The sequence below is a fragment of the Pelecanus crispus genome, chromosome 1, assembly GCF_030463565.1.
Source record: "Pelecanus crispus isolate bPelCri1 chromosome 1, bPelCri1.pri, whole genome shotgun sequence".
Taxonomy (NCBI): Eukaryota; Metazoa; Chordata; class Aves; order Pelecaniformes; family Pelecanidae; genus Pelecanus; species Pelecanus crispus.
The window spans coordinates 34,152,248-34,170,456 of NC_134643.1; the positions used below are offsets into that span (position 1 = coordinate 34,152,248).

Consider the following 18,209-nt stretch of genomic DNA (forward strand, 5'->3'; position numbering starts at 1 on the left):
TGCTGTTCTTATCCAAAACACACTGTATCAATCCAGCATCAGTAGACTTCATCAGCAACAGCTATTATTCTGCTTAGAGATACAGCATAAAAAAGTTTATTTACATTGTAACAGTAGATTTTATTCAATAAATACTTTCCTATATAGTTCTGTGGTTTCCAGTTTCATTATCTAGTTTAGATCTTCTTTTGTATTACCTCCTTATTAGCTTACTCTTTCCCCAGATTTAGCTGTTTGACTTGAAATTATATGTTTTGGTGTCTGCCCTAAAGTGAATTATTTTAGGCTATTCAAACAATAGCCTTTGTATCTCTAAAGATAAGATTAATATGGCAAAGTAAGTATCTTTGCAGATATTAACAGACTTCCTAATTATTTGAGGATATCTTCAAATCGTCAAGGTGTTGGGGGTAATTTGAAATTTTATGAAGTGTTTAGTTGAAGAATCAACCCCCCCATACCTTTAGTTGTCTGTCTGATTTGCCAGAGTGAAGGTCTACGTATTGGAGTGCTGGCTAGAGGCAGAACTTGCTGCATCTCTGAAGTGGCCACAATTCATAATGCTGCTGGTGATACTCAACAAATCTTTAACCTGCAGGAAGTTGACTGAGTTGCTGGGCAGCCCACTAATTTGTTGTAGCTTTAATTTTTTTTATTGACTTGTTAATTTACATGATGCTATACCATCATTACTAGTAAACAAATACTGGTACCATAATCAGCCTCCCTGTTTTATGGTTAGAATAAATAAGACATCTCATGAAGTAAATCCAAGAGGACTGAGTCTAGACCTCTAGTATCCTTGTGTAAGTTTTGTCTCTTGAATACTATAAATACCTCTCTAGAAATACTTTTTTTTACTTAGTAAATTTGTTGCATCATGCCATTTTCACAATTTATAGATGTTAGGGATCACAGAAAGCTGCTCTAAGCTATCTGAAGAATACAGAGCTAAAGCTCTCAACGCACCCCCCCCCCCCCCAAAAAAAAAAAACCCAACCAAAATACCCAACACAAAACAATATTTGATGGTCCCATTTTTCTTCTATTGGTCATAATACTTTTTATAAAGACTGACTGAAGCCAGACTCGAAAAGAATCAAAGCTTTTTAGTGGATGCCAGAATCTGAAGACAAGTGAACACTTCAAAAAGTCATGAGTGTGTTCACGTATCTTGCCAAGTTTGTTCCAAATCTGTCCTCTGTCAGTTCACCCCATCAGACAACTTCTGGAAAATGTTCAGTGACACTGGATTGAACAGGGCAGACATTCCTTTAATGAGTTTGGTAGGTAACAGTTTTTGTGCTGAAACGCTGCAGCATTGCTCAACTATCTCATTAGTAAAGGCTTGTAATGAGGAAATAGAAAGCCAATGTTCTTAGTCTCAAAAGATCTTTTTAAATACAAAATATGCTTGTTTTTCACATGGAAAAATAGTCCACAGTTTAAAAATCAGTGATTCCTAAGCTTTTTTGAACCAGCTAATTGCTGTGATTCTTCAATATTACTTACAAGCTGTAACCCAGACTTATCAAATAACTAATTCCAAGTACTGTGGGATACAGTCAGTGGTGTATCCACTGAGTAAATGCAGAACTCCTACTATGTTCCCTTGGAACCACAATTGATTATCACTGCCCGAAGACATATGATTTACTAACCATAAAAGACAATCTCTACTCCTTGTGGCTTTCTCTTTGGGGAGAGACATGCTTTCTATTTTTACCAATTTTTGGATCAGATTTCTGCTCCCAAATTGAAGTGGAAACAGCTAGAATTGTGGGAACAGATTCAGAAGGAGGGATAGTTTGGGTGTTGAATGCTAAACATACAGAAGGAGTGAATATCTTTGCAATGAGAAATGAGGCTTCATCATACAGCTTTTCTGACCTGCTTCTCCCTCAGCCATTATGCTAGCTTTATATTCTGTTTCTTTATATATTTTTGTATTTGACTAAAGATACATGCTAAGCTATGCAGTCGTTTCAGTACAGACCCTGTGTGCTTTGTCTGTCTAGGTTAGGTAGCAGTTCCATGAGCAGTCCTGGGTGAGCTCAGAGGGACTGGACACACTAGTAAGGCTATAGATAAATGTCCTTTCTAGATGTCATCTACTGCTGCTCGGTACTCTCACCCAGAATAGGTGATTCCTCCCTGCAGCCCATCTGATGTGCTACCATGTGACCTAATCAGGCTGATTTTGCCTAAAAATGAATTTTAGGAGTAATCATGTATATTTGCTGGCTCACACAAAGAAGTGGGATGACGATTTCTGGCATGGGGATGGTGACAGCTGGGAAGGGGGAATAGTCTTTTCAGCCATCACAGCTGCATATGGAAAAAGATACCCATCCACAAGCTAGGGAAAGCTGACAGAAGTCTTCAAAAACATGGCCTTAATTTACTTTTTCCTTTATTTGATTTTATGTATGAAGTGAGTAAAGTAAATGATGAGAGTGACTATTTAGAGGGTAGAGACAGGGACACGAAAAAAATTTGATCCATTATTGAGGCACTAATAAAACTGATTTGTGAGGCTAATATAATGTGTGAAGTAATTCTAAACTTTCAGAAACTTTAAGGTTTAACATAAACTAAGTAATAAAATGTTGGTAATCTAAGTAATTGTTTTTCTTCTTGCAGCTGTTGCTTTTCCTTTCTGGGAAGTTGTCCATTACATACAGTAGTTTACTTATTTTACGTAGTATTTTCTTTATGCTGCACATGTGATTAAAAAACCTAGCCTTTGGCATGCATATCCAAACCTGCTTTAGCATTTTTTTTAAACCATTAAAGAAGGGAAAAAAAAAAAAGTTGCTCTTTAGACAGTGGTGGTGAGAAAGTCTTCTCATTTAAGGGCTGTTTCTTAAACTCATCGATCCACTAGCTTTGAGTTTATAACAACAGTGCTGCTGCCAGTTAATCGTGCAACTGATCTGCTGGGAATTGCTCTTAATTGGAAAGGGAAGATTTATTTTTTTTGTTTTCTTCTCTTGCTGCTCGTTTACATTGTGCCATTGAAGAAAACACGGGTGATCCATACCTCAGCTTAAAATTCTGTCTTGCCCATTAACAAAAATGAGCCCTCTTAATGCAGAATGTTGAATCTGAGAATATTTGTAGCTGAGGATATTTGTTGAAATTGAAAATGTGAAGACTTTTGTTGAGGGAAAACTACATCACCACAAGTCACTTTCTGGTAAAAGCACATGCATCATTGCATTGATCTTGACTACAACACAGTCCATATATTTGGATTTTAAACTATTGTACTTTCCGTACAAAAATATTTCTGTGTTTTTATGATGAGGAAGATTGGTTTGTCATGTAACTGTTGCCATTAATATACAGCCCATTCTGATGAAGCCTAAATGAATATCGCTTTCCTTTATGGTCAGTGGACATAACTGAAAGCTATTAAAGCATTTTTAACAAGAGAATTAACATAGACAGAATCTTTTGTAGATAAACTTCACCCTTCCTGTTTTGGATGGAGCAATAAGTTTACCGTGGAGCAGATTTAGGAAATAGCTTTCCATCAATTCTGTATTTTATAAATAAAAAGTTGCAGGGCGAGGTCCTTCCTTTGGCATAAAGCTGATTATTTCCTGTTTAATCCTGAACTGGTGCATTTCAAGTAATGGGTTTTTTTTTTTGCTTCCGCAGAGAGGAGAGCTTTTAGGATTTTGTTTTCATTTATGGTCCTATGAAAATGCAGTTTTTAGATTTGAAGATCATTATAGAACAAAGAGAAATTAATAGATCTATAAATTGTTGCTCTTTCAGACAGTTTTTGGACTTAGCTGCACAGTTGTTTGTAGCTGGGTGTATATATATATAAAAACATATAGCTGGGTATTCTTATACGCGAGCTGAAAAGATGTCATTGATATATCTTCAAGAGATTATCAGTACTTCTAGTGAGGTTTAGAAACTGATGAATTGTAATTGCTATGGATTAGTTGAATTCATATTTATCATCTGCTTGCAGAAGGCACACACTTTCTGTAAGAAGAATATGTAAGAGGTAGAACTTAAACTAATACTGCTGTTTTACCTAAGGAACACACCAGTTAATATATGAAGTAACACTACACTCATCCAACACATCTGTTGTAAAGACGCCCGTGAAATCTAGGCCACACACAAACTGGTCTCCAAGGGCCTGTAGTTGATGTTAGAATGCTGTTATTATGTGGTCTGATTGGTTTAGTAAAGAATTATCTCCAGTAAAACCATGTAACCTAATAGTCCTTGCTCTCCCACGTGGGAGCTACTTCTGCTTGACTGAGCAAGACATTTCTTGAAGAAGTAATAATGCACTTGCTCTTGCCAAAATGTAACATTAAATGAAGTGTATCATCATGTACATTTTTGTTGTGTATCAAATCTTGTTCATTTTAAACATTGGCTTATAGTCCTCCACCATAATATTAAAAATTATTAAAGTAAATATATGGATTTCCTAGCAATATATTTAAAGTAAACGTCTTGCTTCTTACTGAAAACTTGTTTGTAATAATTTTAAAGCAATGGGGAACTATTTGGAAAATGTAAGTTTTCATAAATGAACACTCTGTTGCTGAATTTTCCAGATCTTAATTTAATTGCCAGCCAGTACAAGTCATAGCAGTTTAAGGTTTGTCTTGCACTGTGCTGAATACTTTGTATGTGATGCTTTCCCTGTTCACTCTGACTTAAAAGAGAGCTGAGACAGTTCAACAGTTCATATGAACAGATTTCTAAATGGTACCAACGTGGTTGGGTTTTGCTATGGTTGTTTAGAACTGTATTGCCTTGCTCTACAGATTTGTCCTTGTTGTGTAGCTGGAGCTGTAAACACTACAATTGCTGAGGACCTTTCTTTTTAATTGCTTTTTATTTTTGTTATTTTTTGGCTCTGCTCAACAGTGTCATACAAAAGCTGTATGTTCTATCTTTAGATTGCTTTAGAAGCATTGAATAAATGCACAAAACCATGTAATTTTTTTTGTTTGGGTGGTGAAGGGAAGAAGAAAGGAGTTGAGGAGGGATGGTGCTTCTCTACAGAGATGATAATTAGAAGTATTATTGCTGAGGGGCAGAGTCCTGCACAACAGAAGTCATAGCAAGATGAGGCTGATGTGCCGAAGACAAGGCAGCGTGGCTTCATTCGGGCGCTCCTGCAGCCATTGCATACCTGAGCCAGTCATAGGCTTCCCCTGAGCTGCAGTGGACTCCACCCTGTGCAAACCCCATGACTTCACTGTAATTGCAGAGGTGTCACCAAGGGCATGATACGAAGCCAAGGAGTATCCAGATGATGTCTTGAGCTTAAACTGGGGATAATGGTTTCATGCAAGTAAATAATTTGGCCTGCATGTTTTCTTCCCAGTCTACTACACAGCATGGAAGAGACCAGAGTTGTGTCTTAAGACCCAAGCCAACTCTTCAGGGTTTTCAGCCTTAAAATGTAGGTGTAAACTCAACAGAGATTTATTACTGTAGACATAGAGACCCACCCCCCCAATTTCACAGAGCACTTTTCATCTCTCATCATACTAGAATTCTACTTTGAAAAGAAGCCTTGCAGTGGCATTGTTTTAGACTGTATCCTCCCTCCTCTTTCAAATTAGTTTAATCAAAGGAATAAATAAAAACGCAGGCAGGAGATGCTGTGTCCTAGAATCAAGATGCTGTAGACCAGCTGAACGGAAACACTGTGGCCCCATGTGGGGAGCAGCAACCAGCTCCTGGGGAGTTCAGAGCTGGGTGGCCTCAGCTGCCTCTTCAAGGGCTGGTTCTCAGCACCCATCCCTGCTGGACTGCCCTCACATGCCGCCCCACATGTTGCCAGTCCCAGTCCTTGAGGGCAAAGCAGAGTTCAAATGGGAATTCACGCTTCTTTTAAAATGATGGCTGTATCGGCATCTATTCCACATGAGGGACTTCAGCAGACCATTCAGTCAGGTATTTAGATGCCAAAAATGGTGGGCTTACATTCTGAAAGCTGATTAAACCTATTAAACCAGGCACTTGAAACTTTCAATGCAAAGGGAGGCAGAATTGCATTTAAGTGCAAATAACTTTAATATTTTGCATGTCTTCAGTTAGTAGCAAATTAACATGAAATTGTTCATTATTACATAGTAGATTAAATAACTTGTTTCCCCCAATTTGCATTTCAATGAATATCTAATTGGTCTATAAACACATTGATTAATGGGTGCAGAAATTGTTACATAGATTCAAGGCAAAATTGTTAGTGCATTTTTAAGAAAGGAATAAAGTAGACTTGTTGATATTTTATAATTAAAAATTGTATACCACTATTGTAACCAAGTATTAAATTTGTTGTATGTTAATTTAGCTTTTTGTAACCATGAAAAACAGTTCATCTTGGTTGAAAACCAATTTCAGATGTCTTGATCATGGGAATTGTCTGCAAGTGGTTTAATGACGGTTCTGAGCATTCTTTGCACTGTGGAGCTATAAATGTATATATTGTGCTCATAAACATAACAGTACAATTACATTGCCGCTGCAGTAATGAAAATTTCTCTCTACTCTTTCAGTAGAGGATTAGCTTATTGTACTTGAGGAGAGTAAATTTCGGGTAGGTTAATAAAGTCTAATTTGCATGGTTGAGAAAAATCCAAGACAGCATGTAAATAAATTAAAATGTAGTGATTTGGGGAGAGGTAATAATTCCTTTTCAAAGATGTCTTTGGCAAGGAAAATACTTTGGTACCAGCAGTGCTGAAGTCATTCAACGTGTATAGTTTCCCAATTTGCTAGAGCTTACATGCACAATTAGAACACAAAATTTTACTGCATATGCAGTCAGCTTAGAGCTAGGCCTACCTTACAAAGTCTTTTAGCATAGCTCTTTGTTAGGAGGACAAGAAAAATTATACCTCATAGTCTGTCTACCCATGCCAGAAAACCTGGCATAGATGTGGCTGTGTTAACAAAAGAGTGCTTCGTCAGGCTTCTTTTGGGTCTGCTGAGGAGGGGAAATAAGAAGCTGGCTTATACCTCCAGAGGGCTATACCAACCTAGCTATCCTGCGTTAGCTGGGGGAACAAAAGCTGTTACCTCTGTCTGGGGTAGAGGAGCCCTGGGGCGTCACTGAAGCAAGAGACATTTTGGGCAGTTTGCTCTTTCATTAGCGGGGTGTCTGGAGGGGATGTGGTATGGCTTTCAAACTTGTGCTCTGCAAGTTCAAGCTCTACTTTTGTCAGAAATCAAACAACTACCAGTGAGCATGTTGCTTCTTTCCCCCTTGCATGGGGTATTTGATACTTGTGGGAAATGTGCCCTTAGTAACTGAAAAGTTTCTGTCTTCTGAAAGGTAATATATTAAATGAATACTTGCATGAATCACAGATACAAGATTGTGATTGCTGGGCATGTTGGATCTTCTCAAGGGTGAGTTAGTATCTAAGGGTTGCAGGCTGTTTAACGTGGTTTCTGAGCCACAACCCTAACTCCTTCCCCTGTGTGAACTGAGCCTTGAGGGTCTTTGGCTTTCTGGATGAGGAGCTGCAGACAGGCATCCTTGAGCACTGACTCACAAGCACTGATGGTGGGCTGTATACGTAGGGTGCAGAGCTGCTCAGAGAGCCTAGCGTTGTGTCATGTTGCTGTGAAGAAGGAATGCTGGTGGAGGTGAGAGAGTGTTAGATGAATCCGTAAATGTATGCAATGATAAGAATACTCAAAAATGCAGGAAAGATTGTGATGAAAAAGAGCAAGGGATTGGAAATTGATGCCCACGATTTGATCTGTAATTTCACTTGCAAAATGATCACATCCACTTAATGGATGTAGTCCTCCTCATGCCTGGTGGTCCTGCTTGTGTTTGTGAGCAGAAGTGCCACCTTCTGCATTGAAATGAATTTGCCCATCTCTTGCGTAAAGCTGCTCAAGTTTTGCATGCCCAAGTCTCTTGATTCCTATTAAAGAGGCTTTTACATGTGCATAAAGCCAAGAGCATTCAAGAAATGTGCCACAGTCATATATTCATTCAAAACCATAGCTGGAGAAGATTGTTAATGTTGTCTACCTTTATATAAAGCAAAGCACATTCATTAGAAGAATTCTCCCAGAAATGAGAAGTGAAGATTCAGTTGAGTCCTTTCTGAGACAGAGGGGAGACATTTGCATCTCCCATTTGCTACTCAGTTGTACTTTCTACCAGCTGTGGACAAGGGCGATGCAGAGGCTAACTTTTAGCCCGGTGGGACCAGTCTTCCTGAGGATCTTTCCAATTATCAGGGAACATCTCTCGTTTCCCTCTTCTTCAAAGGCTGCTTAGAGCAGAAGCTGTAGTTTTAGCTGTTCTAAATCACCTTGAGCAGCTAAAGAGCCTTTCTTTGCACAGACTATAGAGCTAAGCTGAGGAAACTTGGTGCATGGGTTGAAATAAGGATTGTGAATATCTCCATTTTAACTTCTCTGTTTTTCCCGGTCTCATCCCCTTTGAATAGTGTGTCTAGTCTTGCTGTTGAAATGAAGCTGCTTTTTGGCCAGGTATGCAAGGCTTTGAGACCAAGACAACAAAGTTTCTGACTCTTCTGCAGACTGTAGTCACTTGCAGGGGAGGACACCTTAAGTTCTATTTTTTCTTCTCATTGCTGTTGATTTTGTCCAACAGCTCTGCACAAAATACACAGGCGGCTCTGGAATAGTTCTGGAGAAGAACATTGGGCTGTGGTAGGCATGGAAAGGAAATGATGCAGAGTTTGTCAGTGAGTAGTAGACATGTCATCAAGGTATTCCCTAGCTAATTATAATTTCATCTACACCCAGAGTTCAGATGTACAACCAAGTTTTCGTAACGGTGTTTTCCACCCATCAGCTGAGCCATTCAATATGTTTTCTTTGGTTTAAGCCAAGACCATTTTTAGATGATCATTGCAGGAGGGATCTAGCAGTCTGAGAAACAAGGTGTCCTCATCTGCTCGCTTCTGCCCCTCTTCTTCCCACCAGAGGTTAGCATCCTAAAGCTGAGCTGGAAGAAGAGAATGTGCAGTATCCTTCATTGCTTCCATGTCAGTCATACACTGTAATTTGATTCACTGCTGATGGCGCTTTGAGGTTAACTGTGCACAGGCGCAGATTAGGGAATTCTCAAAAGTTTCCTTCTACCTGGTGAGTTCTAGGGTTTGATCACCTCCAAATGCTAGTGATCACCTCCAACCTGGGGAACTAACATCTCCGTTGCTCTAGCTAGGTCTGGAAGTAAGTGTCTTTTAGCTATATTGAAACAGTCCTAACAGTGCAAATTTTGGTTTAGTTTTCTCAAATATACGAGGAGTGTTTGCTGACATGTTGCAGGTGCATCACACCTTTGGATTTGCGTCTAGACAAAGCCTAAGTGTTTATACAGAGACTAGCACAGTGAAGAGTTGATCTCAGCCAGAGCTTCTATGTTATTATCATGTAAGAATAAAAAGAGCTAAAATGCTATGAGAATAATATAAAAGTAGGCATATTTGTGATCCTCTGACCTCACAGATGCCAGATGTACTGATTTTGGAAAACTCTTCAAAGGGAACCTGAATTCAGCTTACATACTTCTCATTTGTAGGAAAATCAAGACTATATATATTTTGTGTGTGTGTATAAAAGAAATATAAATGAATTTATATTTTGGGGAATAGAACAGCTGTTTCTGCTTCTCCTTCATCTGCTTACTAAAGTGTTACACGTTCTTTCCATTATGCTGGTGCTGTAGCTTAAGTCAGAGAATAAAAGTATGCTACGGCCTTGGTAAATGATCACCCCATGGCTTTAGCTGTTTTCAGGATTACCTGACGTATATATCAGACAGAGTAATAATGTCTTCGGTATCTTTCCCTTTCTTGTTTTTCAGTATAAAAATGTTATTTCTTCTTTCCCCACACATGGAATCATTTTCACGTTTTAGTTCCAGATGTTTATAGATGAGCTTTCCATGATCTGAGCTCAAAATCAGTATCAGCTGGAATTTTAAAGATAGGGGTATTTTCAAACCTTGTTGGGTCACAAGCTCTTCCAGTATTTTTCTCCAACAAGAGAGCTTTTTTGCTTGTTTAGAGTCTTTTCTGCAGTTTTCTTTCTTCCTTAAGCATCCCATTCTCACCTTATTTTCCAGAAATAGCCTCCTTCTCTTCTGTGGAGAAGATGGATTTTAATATGCTACACCACCATCCTCTTTTTCAAGAGCTTTGAGTGTTTTCACCATTTTTTCAAATAGTTGATTGTATTTTTTTCAAACAGTTGATTAAGTGGTAATTGATATTCTTGTAATTGATAGTCTCTACTCCCTTCAGCAAAGCATAGTAACTTTTCTCTGAGGGTTGTTAGTCGTGCACTGGCTTCAGAGAGAAACTGGTTTATGAAGTTATTTCCACTTCACGACTATGGGTCACAGTTCTTTCAGTTGTGCTGATGCATCTGGTTTTAGAATTGAATCACTGAGTGACATTAATTGGGGGGGAAGTAATTTTAAAAGGAATCATCTCAGTGATGCAATTTACATTACAGCTATACAAATAGGTTTATCAGCACAATTGAGAAGGAGGCAGATTGCACCAGGAGGATCAGAATTAGCAGCTGGAGAAGAAAGCTTGTTGAGGGAAAATTGCTCAATTGTTGTTAGAGGAGCTGAGCCGTTTCCTTTGTTTTCTGTTGTTAGGACTGCCTTCCTGCTCCACCTTCACCCTCTTCCCCTATTTTAGGTCAGTTCTATTTTTTTAAAAGTCTTTTGTCAGAAAGTATTGAAAACGTTCATCTTGTGTATGAAGGTGTTTAGTTTCCAGGTTGTTGTGACAGCAAGGTGACTTCTGACTCCAGACACAGCGGCGACGATGGATCTCTTGATTTTCCTCCAAGTCGTCTTTTGTGAAAGTTTTGAAGAAAAAATGTGCTTAGATTGAGCTAATATTTATATGCTAAGGGTCAGAGAATTCCATCTGGGTTAGCTCTTTGTGGTGTGTGAGAGAAACAGCAGATAGCACTATTTGCCATTAATTTGAAGACCTATTAAAAGTAGAGCATTTCCTTCAGTTGTAGCTGTGGGTGTTTTCCCGTGCAGAAGATGGGGCGGTGTGTCTGTGTTCTCTATTAGTGTCAGGGTTTCACTCATGCCAGAGTTGCACAGCGTCCTCTGAAGACTGACAGTTACCAGGTTGGTTTACCTGGGGAAGATCATTCACACATCCTTGGTCTGACCACTTCAAAGGTGCTAAAATAGGACAAATAGACATGCAATAAAGGGGGGGGAAAAAAAAGTTTTGAACTATTTCCCCCAAAACAGAATGGCTCTGGGGAGAAAAACACCTTTCAGAAATCATTCTGTGAAGGTGCTAGCAAGCATGCTGCAAGTACTTGAAAGGCATGAGTTAGCCAAAGTGAAATACCATCTGTCTGTCGTATGGCTAATCAGATACAGCAATTCTTCCCAAGCTTTTTCCTTGGAAAGAGTCAGGAAAAAAAAGAAACCTAAATTTGCTCTGTTTGAAGTTCTCTTAGTAAGTACAGTGTTTTGCTTGCTGTGGAACATGAACTCTTGAGAATCTGTGTTTCTTGCTGATATTTTACTACCAAAGAACTAAACATACAAAGCAGGAAGCAACCCCCCCACCTCAGAAAAAAAAGCCATGTGCACACCGTTTCCACACTTAAGATATTTAGCTCCAGTTTGTTTTGGGCTATACTCTTTATTGAAAATTAATTTCTTCCAAAAGGTTTTCTTTTATTTGCCAACCAGTGTTTGAAGAGTGGGTCTCAATTTAAACTATTATTGTAGAATATACTACCAAACATTTGAGAACTGTGTTTATTAAAGGTATCATGTTAAGTCATTGTGTTTCTGAGAATAGTTTAATTTGTGTGCAGAATGTTTGTGTGGCAGTTTTTCTTTTTTTCCCCTGCTCCTCTGACATGAATGCTTGAGCTGCCCTTGGACTGGTCCTTATGAATAACACAGTGTGGTGGTGTTTGGTTGTGGGGGGTTTTTTGTTTGGTTTTTTTCTTTCTATTTTACTGATGGGGAATTGCTTATATGCAGTTGTATCATTTGTGTCCACAATAAATGTGGGAGGAAAGGGTCACAGATCTCTGTAAAAAACAAGTTCTAACACGAGCACACAATACTAAAAGATAATCATACTTTGAGGAATCTCAACATTTTAGCTTTTTTTTCTTCTAAAAAATGTACAGAGATATAAAACTGACTTATCTTCCTTCAGAAAAAACAGTGTATTTTCTAAATGGAAATTGGCCAAAGAGGTGTGAAAATGAACTGCATCTGGCAGTTGGAAGAATTTGAAAAATTTCTTTTTTGTTGGGTGTTTAGATGAATAACCTTAACTGGAATTTGGGGGAAAAAAAAACCCGACCAAACCTTTTTTTGAAAGGCCACTGACTCGCTTTGAAAACCGCCTAAGAGCATAGTCAGATGTTTGTTTGGAAAACAGTTGCAGTGATAAGGAGAAGTTACTTCTCCTCAACTGTGGTACATAACTGACTTGCAAACTCTTCATTCCCTGCAGTACAAGATCAGACGGGTTCCTGTAAAGCGCTGCCAAGTTTTCTATTATCCTTAGCGGTTGAATCACCAATGCAGTTAAGCTGATTAAAGTCATATTTGTCAAGGACTTCTATGAGAAACACATATCCAGCAAACAAACATAATTTGGTGAAATTATTTAAGCGTAACTTGTATTTAAAGTATTAGGAAAGATTACAAACTAAGTTATTGTCACTTTGCATAAAGATTGAGATTCCTAGACGTGCCACAGTTACATTTATTTTACATATATTTGCAATGAAAATCAGGTTTAGCATTTGCACTTCGCCATTATTTATTAAATATTGCCGTAAGAGGAACTTAATACCTCTTTTTAAGGCATTTCTTCCAATAAGAATTATTTCTTGTATCCAGATAGTTCTGAACTAGTTACGTTTGTATCAGCACAGGTCAGAAGAGAGGAAAAGGCAGATAGGTCTTATGGTTGAAATTTGTGTTAAATCCAATATTCTTTCTTTGGTTTGGATCTGCAGTAGCACCTAACTCAGTGAGGGCTGTTGGTGTGCTAATGTAAAGAGTCTTGCATTTAATTGTTTTCTAAAATGTGTTGTTTCTAGGTCTACAGACAAGACTGTGAAACCTTTGGCATGGTAGTGAAGATGCTAATTGATAAAGATCCATCGTTAGAGAAGTCCATTCAGTTTGCCCTGAGGCAGAATTTGCATGAAATAGGTGAGCGATGCATTGAAGAACTCAAACATTTCATTGCTCAGTACGATGCTGCCAATCAAGATCTGTCAGAATCCTTCAAAGAGGGCTCATACTAAGGACAAAAATATGCTTTTAGATCCTCTACATTGTGTATGCCATAATACATAAATCTGCTTTTTGCGAGGAAAGAGGAGATCTCGTTGGAGACTTGAACCCAAGGCCTGCACTCCATCGTAGCTCAGGTGGCTATATCTTGTTCACTGTGGTCTCCACAATTGTATTCTTCCTACCTGTACTTGTTGACATATGTTCCTTTGAAAGGATGTTCTTTTCAAAAATGCTGTAAAGTGACAAACTATTTTTTAAACCTTTACACAGTTACCTAGGAAAAAATGTTCAGTCCAATGGATGTACACTTATGTTTTGATGTTTATAAGTGTAACTTCAAACACTGTATTTTTTATTAAAATAACAAGAAGCAGCTCTTCATTCCTCAATTTATGCAGAAGTATGTCTTGTTTTCACATATACTATAGGAAGGGAATGCTTGCAAAATTGTTCGCAACTATGATTTAAATTATTTATTATAGTTTAATTTTAAACTTCAGATTCATTCTGTAAAATTACACTAGGGGTTGGTTATCTCTAGTCTCTGACTGCCAGAGCAACTCTTAACTACTTGATATAAGAAGTGCTGTATTTTTGTTCTAATTGCAGGTTCTGCAAATGCCTTTCAAATTTTGGTGGTTTCCATATTGTGAGTCATTACTAGTAAGCAGTATTATGTAGGATGAACTCCATTTTTTGTCAATATTTGCATCTAAAAATTTCCTTTGTTACGTTTTTGACTACACCGTACAGAGTGTAACTGCAGGCAGCCACTGAGCTGGTCCCTTCTACTCTCCCCCCGTACCCCCCTTACACCTCCTCACCACTTCTCATGCATTAGTTTTAACAATTAGGAGGCTGCGTAATCTTTACTTCTGATATCAAGAAGGCACAGGGATTTCGGGTGGCAAGGTGAGGCAAGGCAAGCGAGCAGGACTGTCTCTTTAGTAACTCCCAAGTTGCTTTTAATTAGATGTAATGTGAAGGTGAACCGTAAGGCCCCAAATTCATCATAATTTCAAACCTAGGTGATTCTGTGTAATGTCTGGAGCCACTTTTGACCTCATAGAGCAACTCGTAGTTGGGGAACAGTGGTTGAGGAGAGTCAAGAGGCTGTCAGTGTTACACGATTACTTTTCAGAGATGAAAAATGTTTAGGAGTCACTGGTGGTATCCTGACTATCGGATTGTGTACAGCTTTACCTTTAATAAGGCACTTGTTTTTATGAATGTTTTAGGAAAGGAATAATTTGAGTCATAATCACAAAGAGGTAAGTATAAGCACGATTATTTTGTATACATTTGCGTTTAAAAACACGCGAAACTCTGTAAAAGGACTAATAACTAAAGCTCACCGTTTCCAAATTGCACAGTATTTTTAAATGAAAAAGTCATTGAATTCAGCCCCCTCATCAAGATAGCCGCTCAGATTTCATCGAAATGGTTTGCAGAAAAGTAAATGAAATAGCAATGATTTTGCATCTACAAGGTACTGTATGTATCGCAGCATCTTACACATGCAAATCTTGATATGGTATATTAAATATGTATTACATCAGATTCCCGAGATGCCTGATTAGTTTTAATGTCAGTAGGGTGTGGTTTTGCAGTTGGCTTTTGTTGGTTTCTAAGAGTTCACGTTGCTCAAAGGAGGTGACCTGCCGCTTACCTTGTTGGCGCTGGGATTGTGTGGGCTGCACGGTGAGTGGGAATCAGCTCACGGATCCTACAGGATGCTAATCTGGGGAGGGAGAGAGGGGAAGACAGGCAACCTGTTGTGGCACAGTAGCTAGACCTGACCTGCCCCTTCTGGCAACAGCCTGGCTTACCGAGATCAGTCATGAAACCGCAGGCAAAGTCTTCTCTGAGGCAGAAGCTTAACTACCGCGCTTCACTACTTGCCTACAGGACCAAGAGCCTTCAGGATGTTACATCAGAGTTTCTGCTTTGGGTTAGAAATGCTAATGAAAAAAATACTGAAATCATGTTTAATATATTTTTGATTAAAAATGTCCATTATTACTGTACAGTTTGTTAGAGGTCTCCTTTGTTAGAAGCCTGATTAAATTTACTATGATAAAAGTATCTGATTTTTCAAGTGTTTTTCTGAAAAGTAAGACCTAAGCTTACGGTCATAGAATCATAGAATATCTCGAGTTGGAAGGGACCCGTAAGGATCATCGAGTCCAACTCCCTGCTCCTCTCAGGACTACCTAAAACTAAACTGTATGACTAAGAGCGTCGTCCAGATGCTCCTTGAACTCTGACAGGCTTGGTGCCGTGACCACTGCCCTGGGGAGCCTGTTCCAGCGACCGACCGCCCTCTCAGTGAAGAACCTTTTCCTCATGTCCAATCTGAACTTCCCCTGATGCAGCTTCATTCCACCTCCTCGTGTCCTATCGCTGGTCAGCAGAGAGGAGACGAGGACCTCCCCTGCCATTTCTCTCCTTGAGGAAGTTGTCGACGGGGATGAGGTCACCCCTCAGCCTTCTTTTCTGCAGGCTGAACAAACCAAGCGACCTCAGCCGCTCCTCGTAAGTCTTGCTCTCGAGGCCTTTCACCACCTTGGTCACCATCCTTTGGACACACTCTGATAGTTTGATGTCCTTCTTATATTGAGGTGCCCAAAACCACACACAGTACTCGAGGTGGGGCCGCACCAGTGCAGCACAGAGTGGGACAATCACTTCCCCGATCGGCCAGCTGTTCTGTGCTTGATGCACCCCAGGACACGGTTGGCCCTTTTGGCTGCCAGGGCACACTGTTGACTCATGGTCAACTCGCCATCAACCCAAATCCCCAGATCTCTTTCCGTGGGGCTGCTCTCCAGCCTCTCGTACCCCAATTTGTACGTATAACCAGGATTACCCCATCCCCGGTGGAGAATCTGGCACTTGCTCTTGTTAAATTTCGTACGGTTGGTGATTGCCCAGCTCTCTAGTCTGTCCAGATCTGTCTGCAAGGCCTCTCTACTCTCGAGGGAGTCCACAGCTCCTCCTAGTTTAGTATCGTTGGCAAACTTCCTTAATGTACATTCGACTCCTGTGTCCATGTAATTTATAAAAACATTGAAGAGCATTGGCCCTAAAATTGAGCCCTGGGGAACCCCACTGGTGACTGGCTGCCAGCCTGATGTAATCCCATTTACTGTAACTCTCTGAGCCCGACTTGTCAGCCAGTATTTTTGGGTTTTTTTTTAGATTAGCTATTAAGTCAGTAAAATCTTCCAAGAGTTTGTTAGGTTCTTCTTAGCTTAATCTGACTTTTTTTTTTTTTTTTTTTTAAATTGATTAAATTTTACTCATGAACTAAGGAGCCTCTTGAATTTTTTTTTTTCTAAGTGCTATTTCTGTGAAAGCTTTAGTTCACATTCATGAGTGGTAGGTAACTGGTTTTCCATTTCATACTTGTCATTATGTTGAATGTTCACATTTAACCATTGTGATGTATACTTTCTGTTGAAGTAAGTAAAATATGCCAATCACTTCAGCACGAAACATGGCTTTTAGTCTTGCTTCCTGTAGAAACACACATACACCTCGAATTTATTTTGTGTCAATATAAAAAGTTGTCATTGGTCTTGTGGACAGCCTTGATGTGGCTCCTGGAAAGGGGTAGAAAGAGCATTGGTGGAAGGAACCAGAAGTTGTGCTGGAGGAATTTATTTTCTTCATCATCTTTAGAGGTCCTGAAAAAAAAAAAAAAAAAAGCCCCTTACTCCTAGCGCTCATTAATGTGCAGATACCCTTAAAAGAATAAAAAGGGAAGAGGAAAAGGAAGGAAAGGAACGTAGAACTTCAGTGCTATGTGCCAAGGCTGGAGCGGTTCTGAATGGATCTGTAACTTCACTGGGTGAGTGGGCAGCTTTGAGTGACAACGTAAACAGTTGGGGTGAAAATCAGCAATAAAACCACTCTCGTTATGAAAGGAGCTAATGCTACGTATCAGAGGACCAGTTCCTTGCAAGGTTTCCTCTTTTGATGACAATGAGGATGATGTATTGCCCTAATATTTCTCACCATCATGAAGGTTGTACTGGGTTTGGCTGGGATAGTTGATTTTCTTTGTAGTATGGTGCTATAGTTTGGATTTGTGATGAAACAGTGTTGATAACACAGGGATATTTCAGGTACTGCTGAACAGGAGTCAAGGCCTTTTCTGCTCCTCACACTGCCCCATCCGCACAAGAAGTTGGGAGGGGACACAGCTGACCCAAGGGACATCCCTTTTGTTTGTTTTGAGTTGGGTGTTGGTTTTTTTTTTTTTTTCAAACTTACTAAACTGTCTTTATCTCACCCCATGGGTTGTTTTCTCACCATTACCCTTCTGATTCTCTCCCCCATCCCACTGAGTGGGCAAGCCGCTGTGTGGTGCTTAGGTGCCTACCAGGGTATAAGCTCCACTTTTTTTTTTTTTTTTTTTTTTTTGGGTGGTGGGCGGGCAGCTTTGGTGACTTTACAGCTTTGGTGATCAAGTCTTGTGCTGGTAGCACACACTATATCCCATACCATTCTCTTTATATTCAAGGTGGAAGAAGCAATGAGAAACATTTCTCATGGGAAGTGATCAAAAATAATGAAGTAGAAATTTTTTATGTCAAGCTGAAAAAAACCTGAAGTTTTACAGCCATCTTTAAACTTAGTGTGTTGGTTTTTTTGGTTTTTTTTAAAGTGGATAAAAATACAAGTTAGCCACTCTTTCATTAAGCATGGTTACAAGTACCTCTTATTTTTCCCCCTAACATGAATGTCTCTTACCAGTCCATTCCTCAGCAAAACAAAGCTTTCTAAATGTTTTCTAATGCGCTTAATTACTTGTGGCCCTGCAGCCCAGCATAGGTAAGGGAGACGCCTGTGTCTCAGAGCAGCGGGATGTAAACCAGCTCTCCGC

General features: G+C 39.4%; 1 protein-coding gene across 3 annotated transcripts in view; it reads left to right on the forward strand.

The window, feature by feature from the left end:
• Positions 1-13,366, forward strand: part of PPHLN1 (periphilin 1) — a 69,097-nt gene extending 55,731 nt beyond the window's left edge. For all 3 annotated transcript variants that reach the window (XM_075704770.1, XM_075704788.1, XM_075704779.1), the window contains exon 10: positions 13,117-13,366. In XM_075704770.1, coding sequence (XP_075560885.1) covers positions 13,117-13,326 — 210 coding nt within the window. In that variant the 3' untranslated portion in view covers positions 13,327-13,366. The remainder of the gene's footprint in view (positions 1-13,116) is intronic.
• Positions 13,367-18,209: the final 4,843 nt, after the last annotated feature.